The sequence below is a fragment of the Heliconius melpomene genome, chromosome 15, assembly GCF_056956725.1.
Source record: "Heliconius melpomene rosina isolate 202511_hmr_F chromosome 15, ASM5695672v1, whole genome shotgun sequence".
Taxonomy (NCBI): domain Eukaryota; kingdom Metazoa; phylum Arthropoda; class Insecta; order Lepidoptera; family Nymphalidae; genus Heliconius; species Heliconius melpomene.
This window is the reverse complement of record NC_140403.1, coordinates 6,189,866-6,210,893: the sequence shown is the minus strand read 5'-3', so window position 1 is coordinate 6,210,893 and position 21,028 is coordinate 6,189,866. Positions and strand designations below refer to the sequence as shown.

Below are 21,028 nucleotides of genomic sequence, written 5' to 3'. Positions count from 1 at the left end.
TACAAATCTGTCTGAAACATTATCGATCATGTGGTCGAGACCGAAAGATTGTAGGCGGAAGCCCTGATTGGAAGGTATCTAGTGTGTAGTGTTGTTATAGAGTGATACATGTCACTTATTGTAATTACGTGGAACCTCAATCCGAGGACTTTAAAAACATATAGATGCTATGTATTTTTATCGTGTTATTTTAAAAACACTGACCCCTTCCAATTTCTAACAATAATTAAATTATTATAGGGGAAGAAGAGATTTTATTATTGTAATAACTCAAGTTTATTAATTATTCATTTGGTCTATACCTGGTTTATATAGAACGTGTCCTTATATATTTGACAGTGACTGTTGCGATATGCCAATGTCAAAGTTCTTATAACGTTTGAATTTTGACAAATCTGACATAAAACTCAAAAATATATGTGAAAATAAAACAATCCACTATCCAGTCTTCGGAATCGTTACTAGAAGTTACATACATTACGTGAAATATTTTTCCATATGGTTGACGTATTCTTAATATATAATATGTATTTCGGATAACTTTATTGGTTCAATAAACAGTAAAATATAAGTAACTAGTTACAACAGTCAGTGTTTATAGTTTACGTGGAAATAATTTCTGAGGTAAGTATTTTTTATTTTAAATTGTAAGTAAATGTTTTTTTTAAATTAATCTGTAAAATCTTTTAATTAGTTATATTTATTTAGTGATAATAAGTATAAGTTACCTGAAATACTGAGACACAATGTTATTAAAAATATTATTTCTATTATTTATTTAATATTTTATAAAGCATTAATAAGTACTGATACTTAAATATAATTATTATCATATGTTTTACTGTTAACTTGCTTGTGTTTCTTTTGTTCAGTTTTATAATATTTTTATTTCAATTGCTATATGATCAAATATACAGTACAATAAAAAAATTAAAGCAATAAACTAATATTAATAATAATATCGTTCAAGAAAATAGCAAATATATACTGTATTGGGATCGAATTATTCTTACCCACAAAATATATTGCAATAGACCTGTAATATCTGGTATTTTAGAATAAAAATTCAAAACTGTGCATATTATTGACATAGATGTACCTAATTCTCATTCAGTCTGTTGAAAAAAAATCTAAATAGCAAGAATTGGCATTAGCAATCAAAACTCAATGGAAAGCAGAAACCATCTATCCAGTGCCAATAGTCATACTTGCCACAGGAGTAGTAAGAAAAACTCTACACAACGGTTTAGATCTCTTAAATATTTACCAAATTATTATCCCCTCTATAAAATATCTCTTTTTAGGAAGAGAGATTTATAAGAGGAAAAATGAAATAATAATAATATGTTTTATTTTACACCCATTAAGGAGATATAAATAGAATAGGATAATAAATAAATAAATAAAATAAAATAATTTTTGACAAAAAGAAAAACCAACTTCTAACAAGAAACTAAAAAGTATAAAATAATTTTCTTAAATTAATGTACTTTCTTTTCAAGAGTATGTGTAAAGTCCATTTGAAAAAAGACTGAGGCTGTAATCCATCATATAGTGTATAATTGACCGAAGATAGTAACTTAAATTTTGTTCTCAGATAAACATGTCATCACCGTCTAAGAAACGCTTTAAGAGGCAAAATTGGTACAAGAGATTAATGTATAAACGATTGCCCATTACAAAATGGTTGCCTGACTACAATTCAGAAAAGGCATTAGCGGATTTTATAGCTGGAATAACAGTAGGACTTACGGTTATACCGCAGGCACTGGCTTATGCGACACTCGCTGGATTGCATCCTCAGGTATATAAATGTGCAACTGTTTTGTCATTTGGTTTTCGCGATTACTAAAAAGCAATAATTTTGGGATATTTTATCTTGTATAACTTCACGCTGTATCCAGTACACAGTGAGTAAGTAGAGGGTAACTAGTGTTTAGAACTTCATTCCCCACTCTCCGCTGAATTCTGGAGGCTTTGCATGTAAAATGGATCATTTCCTCGAGTGAGGTTAGAGAATATATATATATGTATATGGAGATAACTATAGATTATTTGCAAACCCTTAGCAAAATGCAAAACAAGCGACAATTTCTAAACGTACAATATATTTGTATGCATACCTAACCATACTGAAATTTCTTTGTTTCAGTATGGCCTCTATTCCTCATTCATGGGATGTTTTGTTTATTTAATATTTGGTTCGTGCAAGGACATAACGCTAGGCCCGACTGCTCTGTTAGCCCTCATGACAAATGAGCAAATACAAGGGCGAAACTCCGACTATGCAATTCTACTGTGCTTCCTAACTGGCGTAGTTCAGTTGGCTATGGGTATATTGCATTTAGGTTTGTTTATTTGTATAGATATTATATTTAATTGTAGAGGTATATGGGCTTACTATTATAGTTTTAAATTGTTCAATAATTTTTTGATACAGGTGTCCTTATTGATTTTATATCAGTGCCAGTGACAGTCGGATTTACTTCTGCAACGTCTGTCATTATAGCCGTTTCACAGCTCAAAGGATTACTGGGACTTCAATTTAAGTCTCGAGGTTTCATCGATACCTTAAAAATGGTACAGTAAAATAATTTATTATTTTTATTATACTTCCTTTTCTTTTTATTAATCGTGCTATTATTGTAAATAGGTTAGATTAGGTTAGTAATATATTATTACGTAAATAAGCATTTTCATAATGAAGTTAACCTTCAAATTATAAGGTATAATTTATTTGCCCAGATACTGAAGAGTATGCTATATTCTGTCAAATCTATAATTATTCTCAATTACGGATACTGAACTAATAACGGATAATAAAATCAATTTAGCTATAATCCACCAAATAATTAAATTGAAAAATTTATATTTTTAACCGACATCTGTAAGTAAAGGAGGTTATCAATTCGACTGTATTTTCAAATTTTCACCAACTTCAAATTTTCAACTATCCTTGAAGTGTATTCTTTCAAATAAAAAAGGAATCATTGGAATCTGTTTCTCGTGATATTGAGTTATTCATGCATTTGTCGCGCACATACCTAATGCAAATTAAAGACTTATGTAATTTTCTCATAGATACAATTGTCAGATCGGACCAAAAGAAAAGGGAGCACACATCGCCCAGTCAGTCTGAGGTAATAAACATTAAAAAAAAATACAGTCGAATTGATAACCTCCTTTTCTTACAGAAGTCAGTTAATAAGCATTTAAGTATAGAATAACTCTGAGAAATTTGAATTTATATCTGTAACGTATTATAATAAGTATCAACTTTGCATTGCGTGTCGAGTAGCGGAACTTAACGCCGTGCTTTGCCTCGACACCAGAGCGGAGAAATAAAAATATTAAATATTTTATTTCCTTCCTATTTTCCGTTTGACAAGCATGTTCGCCTGCTTAACGGAAGGCCTCTCAACTTTCGTTATAAACGAATTTGAGCTTTAATAAACTTTTTATGTTTGATTTTATTCTTACTAAAATTTAGTTTTGTTATAATAAATTACTTTTTTAGGTATTCATAAATATACCAAACGCTGCAGTCGCAGACAGCACCTTAGGAATATCAAGTATAATTGTACTTCTCCTAATGAGGGTAAGTTATTTTAATTATAGTACAACATATGTATATGTATACTTAATAATGTGAATCTGAATGTGAAATACATAGAGTATACTAATATAAAAAAGCGGAAGAGTTTGTTTGTGTTTTTTGTTTATTTTGTTTGTTTGCTTGTTTGTTTGTTTGTTTAAATGCTAAGATCTCTGGCTCTCCTGGTCTAATTTACTTTCGTCTACAAAATCTGAAAACTATTCATTTGCAGTTAAATTCTAAAAAAAATTGCCTTAAATAGCACAAAATACATATTTCCACCCTATAAAGGAAATCTAAATTAATAGGTTACTTCCGGTTGACCTAGAATTATGGAATTTGGCTAGTTGCTAAATTTCATTGACTGTACAGGTAGTACTATGACAGGAAAAAATCTGTCATTTCACTTATAAGTGCTTACTTATGCAAACAAATTGAACAAAGCTCTTATTTCTTTCAGTGATAATTATTAAGCAATTTTACCATTCTTGTGATTTTGTGAAATATACGTAACCTACAATATTTTAGGCCTTATTCTACTTTTACTTTTAAGTAATGGCGCATAAATGACATCAATAATAATAATTGCACGACAAAGGGATCAAATTGCTTAATTGGATAGTTGCTTATTCTTGGATTTCATTAACTTGATCTACATATCCAAATTTTATTGTATTACTAGCGGCCTGCCCGCGACTTCGCCCGCTTGAGCTACACTGAAGGCAGGCAGGCATTGTTCGTTTATGATATAGAATTGGCTGACAACTATTAATGACTTCTAATGTGATTTTTTTATTACTCTGACTACCCCTACCTACTTTTATAGCGTGAAGCTATAAAAGTTGCTTAAATTTGTTTTGTACTTTTTACGTGATACGTGAACATCTAAACAGGCAAACAGATAAACAGACAAACAGGCAAAAATTCCAAAAAGGCTGGAAATGGATTCTTTAAGTTATCCTATAACACCCTGGTTATTCTTTTTAATATCTTCAAGATACGACTCCTCTACAAATTTATTGTAAGCATAGGTTGTGTTTTTATCATAAATTCGAGCAACGGTAAGTGTACTTCTGTTTCAGAAAATGAAAGACATAAATTTGCCGGCAAGTCAAAAATCTCTTAAGAAGACATTATGGCTGTTGTCGACTTCGAGAAACGCCATAATCGTAATGCTATGCTCCTTAATGTCATTTGTATGGGAGTTACACTCGGAATCTCCCTTCAAACTCACTGGCACCGTAAAGTAGGTTATTACTTTCAAACTATTATTTCGTTAATATATTGTATATGCTTATAGTATTACGTTTTAGTGTTAATCTTATATGTTTTATTGTAATGCTAATAACAATTGTATTGCGAGTGGTTTTGAATCAAAAATTAATTATAACTGCGTCGTAAAACATATAAGTAAGTTTAACGAGTAGTTATAATTATTGTTTTGTAACGTAATTTGTAAGTGGGTATTTCTATGTCGTAGTACTACGACGACTGCTATGCATACAGTTGAATTCAATTAAATCAGTAACCCATTGCAGTCTGTACTTATGGAGATGCTTTTCTATATTAAAAAAACCGTACAAGCGCGAGTCGGGCTCGCCAATTGAGGGTTTCGTACAAAAATTGTAGTCTCGATGTGGTGGATGATGTGGTCTCGAGTTTTTTTCTGAAATTGAAGCTTAGCTTAGCCAGAGCCCTTTCATTTGGTACCTCAGTTGAACTGGCTTTAATACCAAATTTTGCCTCCCTTTTAAGGCTATTGTTATTAAAATGTTACTTTCAATAATCCTTGTTTTAAATAGCAATTAAATTAACTTAAAACTAGTATTGTTAATTGTACTATACTGTAACTTGTTCTAGAGAAGGGCTTCCATCGTGGTCCATCCCGCCCTTCAGTACAAATTACGGTGATAGGAATGTAACGTTTACCGAAATGTGTTCGGATTTGGGCTCTTCAATAGTCCTTGTGCCAATTATTGGTGTACTGGGAAATGTCGCAATTGCTAAAGCCTTCGGTATGTATGTTATGTAAAGTGTTAAATAAATTGATTGTGTTGTTTTATTTATTATGTTGTATAGTTTCTGTTTGTTTGATTATTGTTATATTGTAAGTTTTTTTTTTCAAAATTGAACTAAAAAGTTTTTATTTATAAAGAATAAGTCCTAGTTTGCCAGTTTGTTGTGTATGAATATGTATTAAGTTCATTACAGATGGTTTATATAAGCGTAATCGGCTACTAAATTGCATATATTAAAAAACAAACAGTAAATTAAAATTGAGGCCGCCGTGGCGCCGCGCAGCGGGAGACTGTAAACGCGACGGTTGTGGGTTCGATTCCCTCGGGAGAATCAAATATTTAATATTTTCATTTCCTAGCTCTGATAACGAGGCAAAACGCTGCATTCAGGTCCGCAACTCAACACGCAATGTCTCAAGAATTCGGCGGAAAGTGGAGAACGGAATTGTCCTAAGGTCTTGCCTCTGCCTTCCTTGTTAAATATAAACACTATAGTTGTGGATTCGATTCAGACTCTGAAGAATTATTTATTTTCTTTTCCTTGTTCTGGTAAAAAGATAAAAGTACTGATATAAGGTATGATATATTCTTATAAAAATATGTGATGTCATATGTAATAACTAACATACACAATATTTAATATTTATTCTAGCCAGTGGTGAATCAGTAGACGCTACACAAGAATTGATAACCCTCTCCCTATCAAACATATTGGGTTCGTTCGTCAGTGCTATGCCTGTAACGGGCTCGTTCTCCCGTAGCGCTGTCAACCACGCGAGTGGAGTGGCCACGCAGATGGGCAGTGTTTACACTGGTATGGATGTCTTATATTTTAATTATCTATAAATTTTATGGTTGAAAATAGGGGTGATTGTATGAATAAGTTACTGGTCTAATACTAAAGAGTATTAAAGTAAAGAGAAGTTTTTTAACAACAATTGGTGTCACGCCAACTTTCTTTAGGGTTCCGTACTTTTTAAGGAAAAATGAACCCCTCATAAGATCACTGTTGCCCGTCTGTCTGTTCGTCCTTCTGTCTGTCCGTGGGTCTGTCCGTCTGCAACCTGTAAATATATTTCTATACTAGCTGACCCGGCGAATTTCGTACAGCTTTAATTTTTTATTTTTTTCATTTCTTTTTGTCATTCTTTAATTTTTTATTTTTTTTAAATACTTATTCTGCTATTCGGGACAATCGGACTCATCCGGGTCATCAAGACCTCTAATTTTTGTACGGAACCCTCGGTGGGGAAACCCGATTCGCGCTTGTCCGGTTTTTTAAGTGAGAATTCTTAATTAAAATAAATAATTAAGATTAATTTTGTAGAAAATTACAGAATAAGGTTAATTAAAAATTAAAGCAATGAATAATAAATTGTTTTAATAGAACCACGATATTGTAATGTGAAATTGAGTGAAGTACTTATCGTCGCGTCGCGTGACATAGTGGAAACTTTTTTAACAGTTCTTATAATAAAACAAGCACGAGCGGGGTTCGCCCACCGAGGGTTTCGTACGAAAATTGGAGGTCTCAAGATTTTTCTGAAATTCAATCTTAGCTTATCTCAAATTTATAATTCTATAAAAAAATTCAAAATAATTTCTTAACAAATCTCAAGTAGCTTTCATCATTTAGCGGCTAGCATTTAAACTGCACATAAGTTAATCACGAGCAAATCACGACTTTGGCAAGAGTTTTTTTTTATGTATTTAAAATGTAAAAGAAAAGAAAATAAACTACTGAAAAATTAGCACTTATTTTATTAAACATTAAATTTAAGTAAAATATTTATGTAATTGCATGCTGTGTTTACCTTTATATAGTTGTACAATTAATTGTTTTTGTATTGCATGTGTGCATTATTGTAAGAACTGCTGGTTAACCGTTTACAAATAAAATAAAACTATTGTCGGCGACACTGACTGACGCCTGATTGTTTCTAGTTTGACTCTACATGTATTGATGTTATATATTTTTAATTATTTGAATGTATTGATTATCTAATCCTTGTTATTCCAAATTCTTAAATGTGGAACGGCATCAATTGCTCTCTTATAGTCTATGTAAGCAATGTAGAGAGCTCTCTGTCGTTCGTAATGTTTTTTGTTATTTCAATTATCACAATATAATAAAATACAAAATGTTAACGGAAAGTCCTTGAATTAATTCAGTAGGTGCAATTTGCAAATAATGTTTACTCACTCAACACTTGACAGCTGTTTAAGTAACTTTGTTAACAATTTTACATCGAATTGAATTGAATTCTTGATATATGGCGTTTCGAGCGTGCCAGTTGAGCACAATTCATTTCGCCAAATTTTACTTTAATAACAAGTTTCAATGGAATATTCTCTTACAAATTTAATTAAATATTGATTAGGATTAAACATTGCTGAGTACGTATATGAGTTCAGTTAAAACAAGTTCTGTAGATACAAGTCGGTCGTATTCTACCTGCCCTAATTCTGAAGGAGCAATTACCAGAGGTACACGACCACGTCTTTCTACTGAAAATCGCAATGAATATGTATTAAATTCTTAAAAAAATATATTACGTTTATATTATTTATTTAATAGATGACAAATACTTGTACTTCACAATTTCAGGTGAAAGTATTTTCTTGTTTTATACTTTTTAGAGCGTGACTATCAGTAGTCGGGTTTTAGTTTTTGAACATAATTTTGTATATCAATTATTTTCGAATTACAATTCGTACTACGATATTTGCAGAACCGCTTTTCATTTTCAATATTTATTTAAACAATTTAAGTTTTATATAGACCTAGCTGACCTGGGCGGCTTCGCCCGCTTGAACTATACCATACTTATGAAATTATTTTCAGTTTAAGGGGTGAATTCTAAAAAAGCAAATCTCAAGCGGAATAGTCAGAGAGAACGGAGCACCAAACGGTCGCTTGATAAACGGTCTTTACATACCCTATCGCCTCGTACACTGGCATCAACCGCTTCATACATACCCTCTGAAGGGTCCTCTTGCTTTTAACATTATAACATTCCTCCAGTATCTGTGATACTGTGTTTTCGAAGGCCAACCGAAGTCTCCCTACTTGACTTATTGCAAATATTAAAAGTTCAAGTAATTTTAAAATGGTTTATTGCATTAAAAAAAATCTTATTGCTTACTTTCCAGGTATTCTAGTTCTGCTAGCGCTAAGTCTTCTCACGCCGTACTTCTGTTACATACCAAAAGCGGCGCTTGCCGCCGTCGTGATATGCGCTGTTATATTTATGATAGAATACGAGGTAATCAGTGTTTAATATATATTTTTTATTTTATCCCTAGCGACATTGTATTATAAAACTTTTTTTCTTTAAATTTAAATAAAAACAAGTGAATAAGAGAGACTTACTTAACACTAGCGGCCCGCCCGCAGCTTCGCCCGCTTAAACTAAGAAGACACTTCGTGTAGTCCCACTCAAAAACAGAATTGACTGACAACTGTCATTATAGAATAACGTCTAATATATTTTTTTATCACTTTAAATCTGTAATCTTCTTATTTTGTTTGTTATTTCTTCTTATTTTAGGTTGTAAAACCAATGTGGCGTTCAAGACGAGCGGATCTGATGCCGGCGTTCGCTACGTTTGCCATATGCCTTATAGTTGGAGTGGAACTGGGTATAGTTGCCGGCGTCTTGCTAAATGTCCTTCTCCTGTTATATCCCAGTGCGAGACCGACTATGGAAGCAGAAATTGCAACAGTGAGTATAATATATTTTTTTTAAATTTTAGTTTCTTAAAAAAGGATATATTTTAGTGATTAGTTATTTTATTGCGTGATATACTCTACTCTACTCTAAGCTTAACTGGACCAAAAGAATATTGTTATAATAATATACTAAGTTATAAACACAACTATTACTTCGAATAGCGTAAGAGATATATAGATTCTCCCGAATGCAACCCACAACCATCACGTTTACAGTCAGATACTGCGCCACTACGCCTAGAAGGTCACTCGTCGTTAATAATAAGAAATTAATTAACTTTAAGAGTATAATAGTATTCATTATTGTATCAAATTTTAATACTTTTTATGGTAGTATCACATATAAAAGTATAAGTTAAATACGTTATAATATACAACGTAACGTTTACTTTTGCTGGCCATTTTGAAAGATCTCAAGGTTAGCCAATTTAATAGTTATACAAACTGCCATAAACGTATTAGACACGCGCTTTGTATATTCAAGGTTATTGTAGCATTGAATTTAATTGAATACCTATAACATTCGTTTATAACTATAGTTTACTATTTAAATTGCAAATCTTAGCAGAATTAAATGTATTTATGCAATATAATATATATATCTAAGACTCGTATCGTGTATGGCGAGGATACACTTCAAGGGTAGTTTGATGAAAGTTTCATAAGATTTTTTTGTTGAAAATTATAATTATCTAGTTATTTACATAAATAACAGAAAAACATGATTACATGTAAACGAATTAGTAAAATTATAAATAATAACCTGTTTTCAATATATGCTATTTTAATCCTTAATATTACAGAATTCAGCAGGATTCGACTATCTTCTAATAACAGTGGGAAATAGCTTATACTTCCCTGGCGTGGAATACATTAGACAGTACGTAACTAGAGCGGCAATGAAACAAGGTGGATGCAGTATGCCTGTCGTTATTGATTGTAGATTTGTACTGGGTAAGTACAATCATTTGGAACTATTTTTTTTAAATAGTAGGGTTTCGTATTTCTAAAGGAAACATTTATAGGATCACCTTGTGGTCCATTTGCAAAAGCCATTTATCTCGAGTTCACTTAGAGGTATCAATCTGAAATTTATATAAAAAATTTAACTCCGAGAAGCTATTTTCATATGGAATCATAAAATTTGGTAGCTAGCATCTACAAGTAGTACTTATTCAGGAAAAAAACTTAGCCGTAAAAAATAGCCGTAAAGGGGGTAAAATTTCATATTAGTTCATGTGAGTTATCAGATGAAAGGGCTCTGGCTAAGCTAAGCTTGAATTTCAAAAAAAAAAAACGAGACCTCCATTATTTGTACGGGACCTTCGGTGGGGGATCTCGATTCGGGCTTGTCCGGTTTTTATTTGAAAGCTAGTAATTCTCCTGTAATCCCATTTTATTTTAGTCTATTTCTGTCAATGGTATACATGAGAAAATCGCTTGAGTCTTAAATTTGAATGAGTCAAAAGGAAAGATGAATTATTTTTTTTTTATTATACCGTTCTAGGTGCAGATTTCACAGCAGCCAAAGGCATATGTGCGTTATCAAATTCCTTATCATCGCGTGGTCAGCCGCTGGTGCTGTTATCACCGCGGTTGAATGTCGCGTCGGTGTTTAACGGTGCAGGCGCATCCAGCGTAACAGTTGTACTTAATGCATCAGATTTAGATGCTACTTTGCAAGGTAAAATTTATACAATAATTATTAATTTTCGAATTAATTAATGTTCCGTACCTTTTAAGGAAAAAGGAACCCTTATAAGGTCACTGTCCGTCCGTCTATCTGTCTGTCTGTCTGTTACGGAACGGAGTTACGTAATTCCTATGGCTACCTCCAGCTCCATCATTAGACCCTGGTTGAAATTTAGTATCAAAGTACTCGTCAAGATGAATCAAACGAGCTGGCTACATCGTCATCAGCTCTATGTCATAATAAAATCGCATTGCATTGCTTTTATTTATATACGCATGCAAAATTTGACAGACAACAGGACAGGTGAAAGTGAATAAAAGCTTCTAAAATAAAGTAAGTGTTTAATTAGTAACATGTTGTTTTCTTGCATTTTTACAGATCTCACGGGTCGAACAGCGCTACTGGAAATAAATAATCAAGAAACGAAACGTATTACACCGCCTCCTTTATACAAATCCCTTAATCAATTGGATGACAACGCCTTAGAAGTTATTATCACAGATAGACAGATAGAAAATAGCATCCCATTACTAACTTCTAGTATAACTTCTATTAGTAATGCGAATAATACGTGACCGAGGAAGGCATGCCAGTGATATTCTATTAATAATATTAGTTATATATAATATTATGCTAAATTACTTAATATCCTGTAAGTAAATTATGATCACACACTTATTTTTACTATAAATAATAGTTAATAGTTGATAAAAAAACGTCTAACGTTGTTTATTTTAGAAATTTATTTTGTTCTTGAAGAACATACTTTTATTGACATATATGTCCATGATTGTAGAACTATATAATGACGAAATCTTTAACTGTTGATGATTATGAAATCGTCAATCCTACTATGTACTAAAACATACTAAGTATTTTAAGAAGATTTGGTTATATCCCCTGTTCTATTTAAATAGATCTGACATAGATAGTCGTTCTTCTGAATTGTATAGAATCTTCATCAGTGTTCAGCTTTCTTTGACGGTACTTAAATTAAATTTATATAAGTGTTGTTATTTCTATAGTCTTATTCCTTAATGTTCTTTTATCCTCAATTATTTTTTTTTATAAAAGTTTATAATATATCCCAATGCTTGCCTAGTTATAAGCTGTTGTCACATATTGCTGTGTTACCAAAATATAAGATGATTGCCATTAGTATAGTTACGAACTTACCTCAGAAGTAAAATATGCGTAAAATATATGTATCCTATTAATTTTGATTCCCTTTATAGTGTCAAAATACGCGTTTATCTTTTTTAAAGCTTTTTTATTATTTTCTTTTAATTTAACCACAAATGTAGATACAAGATGCCAAATTTAATTCTAGGTCAACCGGAAGTACCCTATGAATTTTGATTCCTTTCATAGTGTCGAAATACGCATTTTTGCGTTAAAAACGACCATATCTTTTTTCTAAAAAAATATAGAAATATGTTTTTATTAGGAAATCATGGGGCAGTAGATCTGAATATATGGTATGAATTTCAACCCGACATCTCCAAGCGTTCCTGAGATAAAGGGTCTTGACAGACCGACAGGCGGACGGACGGACAGACAGACGCACAACAGTTCTTGTAAAGGTCCTTTTTTTTCTTTAAAAAGTACAGAACCCTAAAAAGAACAGCTGCTTTGTACCGTTTTTGTACTAGTCTTGGGAGAAAAATAATATAATAGATTTTATTTCAATTATAGTTTTAATAAGTGCAATACCTTTATATATGTTTTCTTTAATACAAAAAGTAAAGTTTATTAATTATATTTTTGTTTTTTATTTATACAAGTTTCCTATTTGTTTAAATTAATTAATAATGAAATAAAAAAGTAGTTTATTAATTATAAAATAATATCCTGGTGTTATTCTTTTTACGCACTGTTCTAAAGCACTGTCGTGACGTCATCGACGTTAAAGTTTTGTTTTTTTCCCTGACAGATTAAATTAAAGGGAATTAACCTAGATATACATTTAATAACAGAAAGGAAAACTAAAAGCTAGTACAAAATCTGACTAAAGGAAAGAAAATACCAAATTATTGTTATCATTATTTAATTAAATAAATTACATAAATAAGCACCATTACTTATAATTATAAATGCATCTCTGACTATTCACTTGTTGAGTCAACAACTCTTAACACTAAATTATGATATAAGTACATTAAATTGAACGGGTATATCAATATTTCAGTCGATTAATTGTCACCATTCAAAGCATTTTTATATTTATTCCTTTTTTTTATTGTTTTTCAACGGTGGTGTGTACAAACATTGGCTTAGAAGCAGATCGAAGTTTCTCTGAGACGACGTGAGCGATTCTCGAACTGCGTTGCCATGCCAGCTCTCGTGTTCTTTCATGATTGCTGTCCACACGAACCTTGAAAAAACTTAGTTGTTAATGTATTGTTATGGAAATCGGTAAAATGATTTATTTTTTTTATAAATTGATGATTATTATTTAGATTTTTGTTTTATAGTCTTTTGAAAAATATTTAGGTAGAAAGTTAGGAAAAAGTTAAGGAGAAGTTTGCAAGTTAGGAACAAGAGAGTAAAATGTTATCTTTTAAGGCTACACTTAATATAAAGCGAGTGGTCCAAATAACTAACCTGCTTAGGCTGCAGAACTTTGATGGAATGTAAAGAAGCCTCTCCTTGATTGTTAACTCGTAAAGTGATTTTTCCCATCATTTCAGCGGTGGTTGCTGTAGCTGATTTAATTTCTTTTTTACGTCCAACCTAAGCAGAATAGACGATTTGTTAAAGTTATTATTTTTTTTTTCATCAGCCTACGAAATCCCTCATCAAGCGCCAACCAAAAGTTAATTGTCTCACATAAAAATATATATCGAAGATCAGAGTAAAAAATAAATTAATAGAATTTTTTTAGTATCCCACCCGACATTTGCCATATTAATTTCGACCCATTATAAATTTAAACAAAATACCTTCCATTTAACTAAATACACAGATCACATACAATATGCTTCGACAATTTTTTTTTAAGTTTGTGAGTACAGGCATGCGCATAATATTATTCGGTATGCGGACTTAACGTCACTTTATTACATTTATAGAAAATTCAAACTGGCGCAGTAAATGACACTTAGCGGCGTGCTCTACTGTACTTTATTTTTGTCATCGAGTTCGCTGTATAGCGGTAATACCGCGTGAGCGGGGCGCCCCTGTAGGTATATAAAATCGCGCGTACCTACATATTTATATTTAAAGTAATTTAAGTTAATTTCTGAAATTCAAGCTTTCAAGCAAGCCAGAGCCCATTCATCTGATACCTCACGTAAACTAGCGGTTTTAATATCAAATATTGCCCTATTTTAAGGCTATTATTTTTTAGGATTCAGGATTTTTTATTTTAGGTGATCTTTGGGCCGTAGATCTCTGAGTATATAATTTGAATTTCAACTCGATATCTCCAAGCGTTCCTGAAATAAAAGTTTTTGTCTGAGAGACAGACAGACAGACGGACAGACGGACGGACTATCACCAGATTCACTTTGCTCAGTCTACAAAATAATTGAATTATTAAAATATTAAATATTTACCTCTTTTTCAACTCTCAATATTAAAGGTCCTATGGCAAAGTTACTTTTAACTGTAGTATGATCTGCCATTATATTGACAGTGACGTCACCATTTCTTTTTAAAGACGAAAGTCCATACAAAATTCCTTTAGCCCTAGGCTTGGTCTTTTCACTAGTTTTCACTTTATTCTTATTAACAGGTTTTGCGGTAGTCGCCTTTGTAGGTTTTGTTTTTGGTTTAGTTGTCTTCCTCGCTGGTTTTGGTTTAGGAGTGGTGGTGGTAGATTTAGGCTTAGCTTTCTGTTTCGTAGCTCTCGCTTCAGCAACAGCTTGCTCTACGATAGCATTGGCGACTTTGTTCTGTGATAATTCTTCAATTTTGTTAGAGTCCTCGACTTTTTCGGGGACATTCTCATTTATAATTTTATTATCATTTATACCAGCCCGAGCTGAATTTTTCTTCTTATTGGAAGTTTTTCTAAAAATTTACACTTGTTTTAGGTTTATTAGTCTTTCAAACTTTAATAAATATACTAAATTAAATACATTTACTAAATTAATTATATACTAAATTGATGTCAGTTGCCAGTTTGAGGCCAGTCGTAGCGAAGTGCGACTGTAAACGCGACAGGTTGTGGGTTCGATTCCCACTCGCGGAAATTAAATATTTTAATATGAATTTTCATTTCCTCGCTCTGCTAAGTTGCGCCACTCAACACGCAATGCTTCCAGAATTCGGCGGTATTTGGGGAACAGAGTGTCTTAACACTAAGTTCAGAGGTTCCCGCTGCCTACTTTGCTATTAACAATAAACATTAACAATCTTATTTACCTTTTATTGGATTTTGTTTTATTTTTTTTGGGCTTGGTTGTCTTTTTGCTTGCGTCAATAGGTTGTAGTTTCACGTTCACGGGATCGTATGAACGTCGCAAGATATCGTTCATTTTATCAAGGATGTTGTCCACAAATCTATTGTATTTAACAATATAGACTGCAGGTACAGATGGTTTCTTCGTCGTTTCATCACTTAATGCACCTGAATTTACATTTTATTTTTATTTTAAAAAAAGATAAAAAGAAGTTTTAAAATTAAAAAAAAATATCAAATTTATGAATTCCAAATATATAAAAAACCGGTTGAGTGCGAGACGGATTCGCTCACTGAGGCTCTACCTAATTCAGGATTGTAGTGTTGTTAGATTTACGTTGGATTGTGTGTTGGTTGGTTGGAAGTACAATTTATAAATTTGACAACTTAAGTTTGCACTCTTTCTGTATGAAAGGAACTACATACGTTTGAAATATATTTTTTCAATGGAATACCTATAAATTTTCGCTTTTCGGATTTTTTCTTTTATATCTTTCGTAAATTCTTACTTCATGCGAAATTTCACAACTGTTGGTCCACGTAAAGTACCCTATAGGTTTTGATTACGCGGAGAAATTTTATACGAAATGCAGAAAAATCGATTCATAAATGCTCGTATCTTTTGATTGCGTTAACTTAAAAGGTTCATTTTTTTCTTCTTACTTATGATAGACTTAAATATATGATATTAATTTTAGCTTGATACTTTTACTTGATCACGAGAGGAAGGACAAAAGGACAGACGGACCACGAAGTGATCCATAACGGTTCCGTTTTTGCCTCTTGAAGTACGGAACCATAAAAATCAACTATTAAATCTTTTTATTTTTCATTTTCTTGTTTTAATGTGAGTGCTTTTTGTTAAAGAGAATTTATATATTTTTAAAGAGAAGTTATGAAAAAAGTTTAAAAATACTTGAAAATTTTAAACACTTTCAGCTCAAACAGTAGTGACTAGTGAAAGCATGGCGAATTGAGATATTCAAAGCCTTCTCTAACATTTTTATAGTCATTACAACTATATAACGTATTTTAAAATATCGTCTTTTTTATAAAATTAAATAGACATCCACTAAAACAAAATGTTAATATAAAACCAGATAACTAGCGCCATTAAAAAAAACGTTGACAATAAATTACGTAGACTATCGTGCCTGCATAATTTATTTCATTATATTTATATCATTATTTTCATTATATTTCATTATTTACTTTTTTTAACACATTGGATCTATTCAAATATTACTCATTATACATTATAATGTAAAACGTGATTTAATTACTTAAGTTAATTAGGTGAACCAATAATTCATGCACGTCCAATTCTATGCACGTAAAGCGCGCACGCCAACGAGTAACTGCTTCAGTCTCTACGCGTCCATGAGAATTCTAATAGCCAATAACAATTATTAGAACCAACCAACGGTGGATTTTCTATTTTCCACACGTAAAAGAAACCGCGTGCCGTCGCTCATTTAAAGAAATCTAATATAGCTTGCACTTTTCTGACGCTAACTTGTCTTACTTTACGTTGACATTGCCTTTAATATTTGTATTTACTATTTTATTCAAATAAAATTGTAATTTCTTTTTCGTGAAAGGAGGTTAAGATTGTGAACTACCTTGTTTTAGATGGCAAACAAGTTTCATTTAGGTCGAATAATACGTTCCTCGATACTCTCCCAGAATTTCTCAACGACAAACATAAAAATTTCTCTTTTCGCATCTCATTACAACGTTTTCACTCGGCACGATATTTGAAATGCAAAATTTACGGCAGTTTCGTCATAGTGAGAGTAAATATTAAATTTACTTTCTACCGATCGTCTAACTTAGATTAGGGAGCAACAAGGTCATTTCCTGAATCCTATCCGAGCAAGGCCAAAGAAAGTGTCAAGGTTGTAAAAGAAATCAGAAGGGTTCAACGAACTAACTCCGGATGGGAAAGTAAGCGAACAACAACGATTCCCCGCCGTCGACCCCTTAACATACATATATATGAAACTAGTTTCCTTTTAGTAGTTTATACCATATACTAGTGAGCTCTAGTGGTTATATGAAGGATTTCTAGATCATCATAGATCTGGTGTCATTTACCCTTTAGAAGGATGGACCTTATATATAAACTTTAGCATGGATGCAGAATTGGCTGGGTATTTATTTGTGCGTTAAACTACATATATATCGGTCAAAAGCTATTATTATATTATACGTTATTGCAATATATATAATTATATGCTTAAAAGGATTTGTTATAAATAGATAATAATATATGATATTATAATAATGATAAGGAGATGCTTATATAAATAAACTTAATATTTTGGACTAGTATATATTTATTTTTTACAATAAAAATTAAATTAATATTACTAGATAATGTCACCCTTATTTGACAAATTTTAATTTTCTATTTTGACCGATAAATATGTTTTCTTAGATATAAACAATATATTTTGTTGAAGGCAGTGAAATACAATAAATTTTACACCAATTTGAACAAACAGATTTATTTAATAAAATTGCCACTGAACTGTTGTGACATGATCTAGACATTAATTTAATTTTTAATCTTTCAATACTTACACTTTCACACGTCAAGCACGCTCACTTAATAAATAAAATAAATAGAATAAATAAATAGTCAATAAATAGCTAAGCTAAAGGAGGGGACCATGGGCCCCTCAGGTGGATGTGAAGGCGACTGTCGCCTATTCTTCGGCGCCTCCTAACTATCTAAACTTTTTATGCTCGACAGGTGTAGCTGCAACGGACGAAGCTTTAGTTTTCTTAACTTTCATGTAGCTAGTTTTTTTCCCGCTCTTTTTCATATGCGCCCCGTATGACTTCAGTTTTTTAGACTCACGTGCTTGTTTATTCCTGCCAAGGGCATCACTTAGGTCATCATCATCGTCGTCATCATCTTCCTCGTCGTCGTCCTCTTCATCATCATCGTCTTCGGGGTCGAGAGCATCAGCAATATCATCATCTTCTTCATCATCATCTGAGTCAGAAGCAGCAGCTACCTCTGAACTACTGGCAACAGGTGATTCTACTTCGGCGCTAGCGGGTTGTTTTTGTCCAGCTTCAGCCTCCTCGCCTTCAGCAACTTCTTCAGCGACATCAGCTGCATTTCCTTCTTCCAAAGATGCTGCAGCTTCTTCAGCCGGGGCTACAGGTGCCGGTGCGGCAGCGACAGTGTCGGCAGCAGCCACTACGGATTGAACACCTGTTGATTCGTCATCGTCGTCATCATCGTCATCACCTATTGAAAAAAAATAAGTAAAAATATAATTATTTGTAAAATATGTATAATTTTCAAATAGTTCATGTCTAAACTTTTCTAAATATAACATTATCTTACCTCCTAAAATGTCATCAAAGAATCTTTCTAAATAATCTTCATCATCGTCATCAGATTCCTCGTCTGCTTCATCATCATCATCATCATCGTCGTCATCGTCATCATCTAAAAGAAAGATTACAGTTAAACTATTGAATTATTTGACCTACTATCGACAAGTTTTTTTAATTTATAGTAAAATATTTAATTGCGTCTAAATAACGACCTAATCTTAACCCTAATGTAGCATTGTCGATATTAAAGAGTAATATATCTTAAGCGTGATACCAAACAGTTAATCGAATTCCTCGCTGGTGCGTGACATCCTGAACGAGCCAACCAAGTGTAGAAAGCAGACTAGCTTGAATTCCTCTGATGGAGTGTGAATTAATTAATAAATGAGAGCATTTGCAACGCTGTTTGACTTAAATTCCGTTGGTCTAGAATTACTAATAATGTGTATCTATTTAAAATAAGGATATTTTTTTAATTTTTTTATTACTTTATGATTTTTTTTAACAAGTTCAAAGATAGACCTCGTCTTTAGTTCGTACAGAGTAAACTTTAATATTTATTTATAACTATGGCTGTAACGTTAAATTTTATGATACTATTAAACATATATATATAAGTATTCAAAATAGACCTTATACTATATCTGGTCTCCATTTATCAAACGATTGGTTGGCATTTATAAAATGATGATTGCATCTATTATTAAAATATTTTATGATCTTTCTATCGATACATTGGCTAAGAATGCGCCATAGAAATTTGAAAAGTGGTTTTTCATGATCTGGAAGTCATATTTATGACTTTTTCATTTAAAAATAATGATAGGTTATTAACAGTTATTCTAAATAAAAAATCCTTTAAAATGACTTTATTACATTATAAAAAATTAAAAATTAGCTTCCCGCACAGCATGGTAGGCAGAGGGAACCTAGTGTTAAGACACTCCGTTCCCCACTTTCCACCGATTTCTGGAGGCATTGCGTGTTGAGTGGCGGAACTCAACGCTGCGCTTTGCCTCGATACCAGAGCGAAGAAATATAAATTTAAATAAATATTTAATTTCCTCGAGAGAGGATCGAACTCACAATCCGTTGTTTTTACCGTCATACTTTGTGCCCCTGCTCCACGACTGTCTACATTATATCTTAAAAATATAAATATTATTCATAGACTTAGAAATTTAAAAAATACAAATTAAGACTCTATGTAAATCAAAATTAGTTACCTGATAATGGGTCATCGAGGACATCATCGTCGTCATCATCATCATCGTCGTCATCGTCGTCATCAGAAGCAGCCGGCGCAGGCGCAGCCGGTGCAGCAGATTGCCTGCCTACTTCCTTCTGGCTTTCATCAGATCGCATAACTGGGCCAGCATAAGCCGACAAGACTAGGCAGCACAACGCCGCTAATAAAAACAACGACCTCATCTCGTATCTGAAACAAATAGAGGTCTTTAATGACCACAGCCAAATCGGCCGCGACAGTGTCCTTGCCCACCACCTGGATATATCACAGCACAAACACAATCACACACGTGCACTAACGTATAACACTCCACCTTTGACTTTTCACTGACGAGTCCTTCAGGCTCCAGCGGAAGAGGTTCCGCCTGCGTCCTTTTTAACAGTTTAGGACACTATGACCGAGGTTGGCGATCGGAAACGTTATAGCGGCGGCGTCTTCAACGCACTCTCTTTTATAGAGTTACGTCACAGTCGCGGGGAAGGAAAGTAGTGATGGCAGTCCACGCTGGTCATAGACCAAGGACCGCGAAGACTTTCACCGCTGGCCATTACCTGCCTACTAGCAATGTTTGTCTGTTTAACGTATATTGAATAAATACTGTGCAATAGACAAAAGAATTATTCAATTAATCTTTGAGTTACACACTAAAGTTTGCAAACTTCTTTAGAAATATACCATATTTCGTAAGGCACATCTGTTCATTTGTTATTCTATTGTACGAATTCGAAAGGGGTTGGTAAAGTTCGATTGGCTAATTTATTCAACGTATTTGTAGTTAGAGAAAAGTAAGGTAGCGTGTGGATTTTGAATCTTAAAATGTTTTAGACATTAGTATGTGGCGACTCGCCCCATACTTTCACTTAAGGTTATGTATGAGAACGCGTTTAAAGTATAATTGATAACGCAACTGATTGGGAAATATTACCACTTTTACCAATTAATGTTATTATTATAATTATTATTTAATTGAGTATACAC

The 21,028-nt window shown here is 32.6% G+C and overlaps 2 protein-coding genes across 3 annotated transcripts; one reads left to right on the top strand and one right to left on the bottom strand.

The window, feature by feature from the left end:
* Window positions 1–378: 378 nt before the first annotated feature.
* LOC146531484 (sodium-independent sulfate anion transporter-like) lies at window positions 379–12,800 on the top strand. Its single transcript, XM_085197919.1, has 13 exons — window positions 379–624; window positions 1,598–1,804; window positions 2,153–2,348; window positions 2,441–2,580; window positions 3,518–3,598; window positions 4,678–4,841; window positions 5,456–5,610; window positions 6,266–6,427; window positions 8,767–8,879; window positions 9,165–9,338; window positions 10,150–10,300; window positions 10,854–11,030; window positions 11,418–12,800. Exons 2-13 carry the CDS (start codon window positions 1,604–1,606, stop codon window positions 11,612–11,614), a joined length of 1,911 nt encoding a protein of 636 aa, XP_085054045.1. The 5' UTR covers window positions 379–624; window positions 1,598–1,603; the 3' UTR covers window positions 11,615–12,800.
* Window positions 12,801–13,069: 269 nt separating this feature from the next.
* On the bottom strand, window positions 13,070–20,514 carry LOC146531483 (uncharacterized). Of its 2 annotated transcripts, none has more exons than XM_085197921.1 (8): window positions 20,364–20,514; window positions 20,028–20,239; window positions 18,809–18,913; window positions 18,311–18,709; window positions 15,408–15,612; window positions 14,597–15,053; window positions 13,644–13,772; window positions 13,070–13,413 (listed from the first exon to the last, which is right to left on the bottom strand). In XM_085197921.1, the coding sequence occupies exons 2-8, from the start codon at window positions 20,230–20,232 to the stop codon at window positions 13,276–13,278; spliced, it is 1,638 nt and encodes a 545-aa protein (XP_085054047.1). In that variant the 5' UTR covers window positions 20,233–20,239; window positions 20,364–20,514; the 3' UTR covers window positions 13,070–13,275. The 2 variants fall into 2 exon arrangements, with proteins under 2 accessions (XP_085054047.1, XP_085054048.1); XM_085197922.1 differs by having other exon boundaries at window positions 20,350–20,490.
* Window positions 20,515–21,028: the final 514 nt, after the last annotated feature.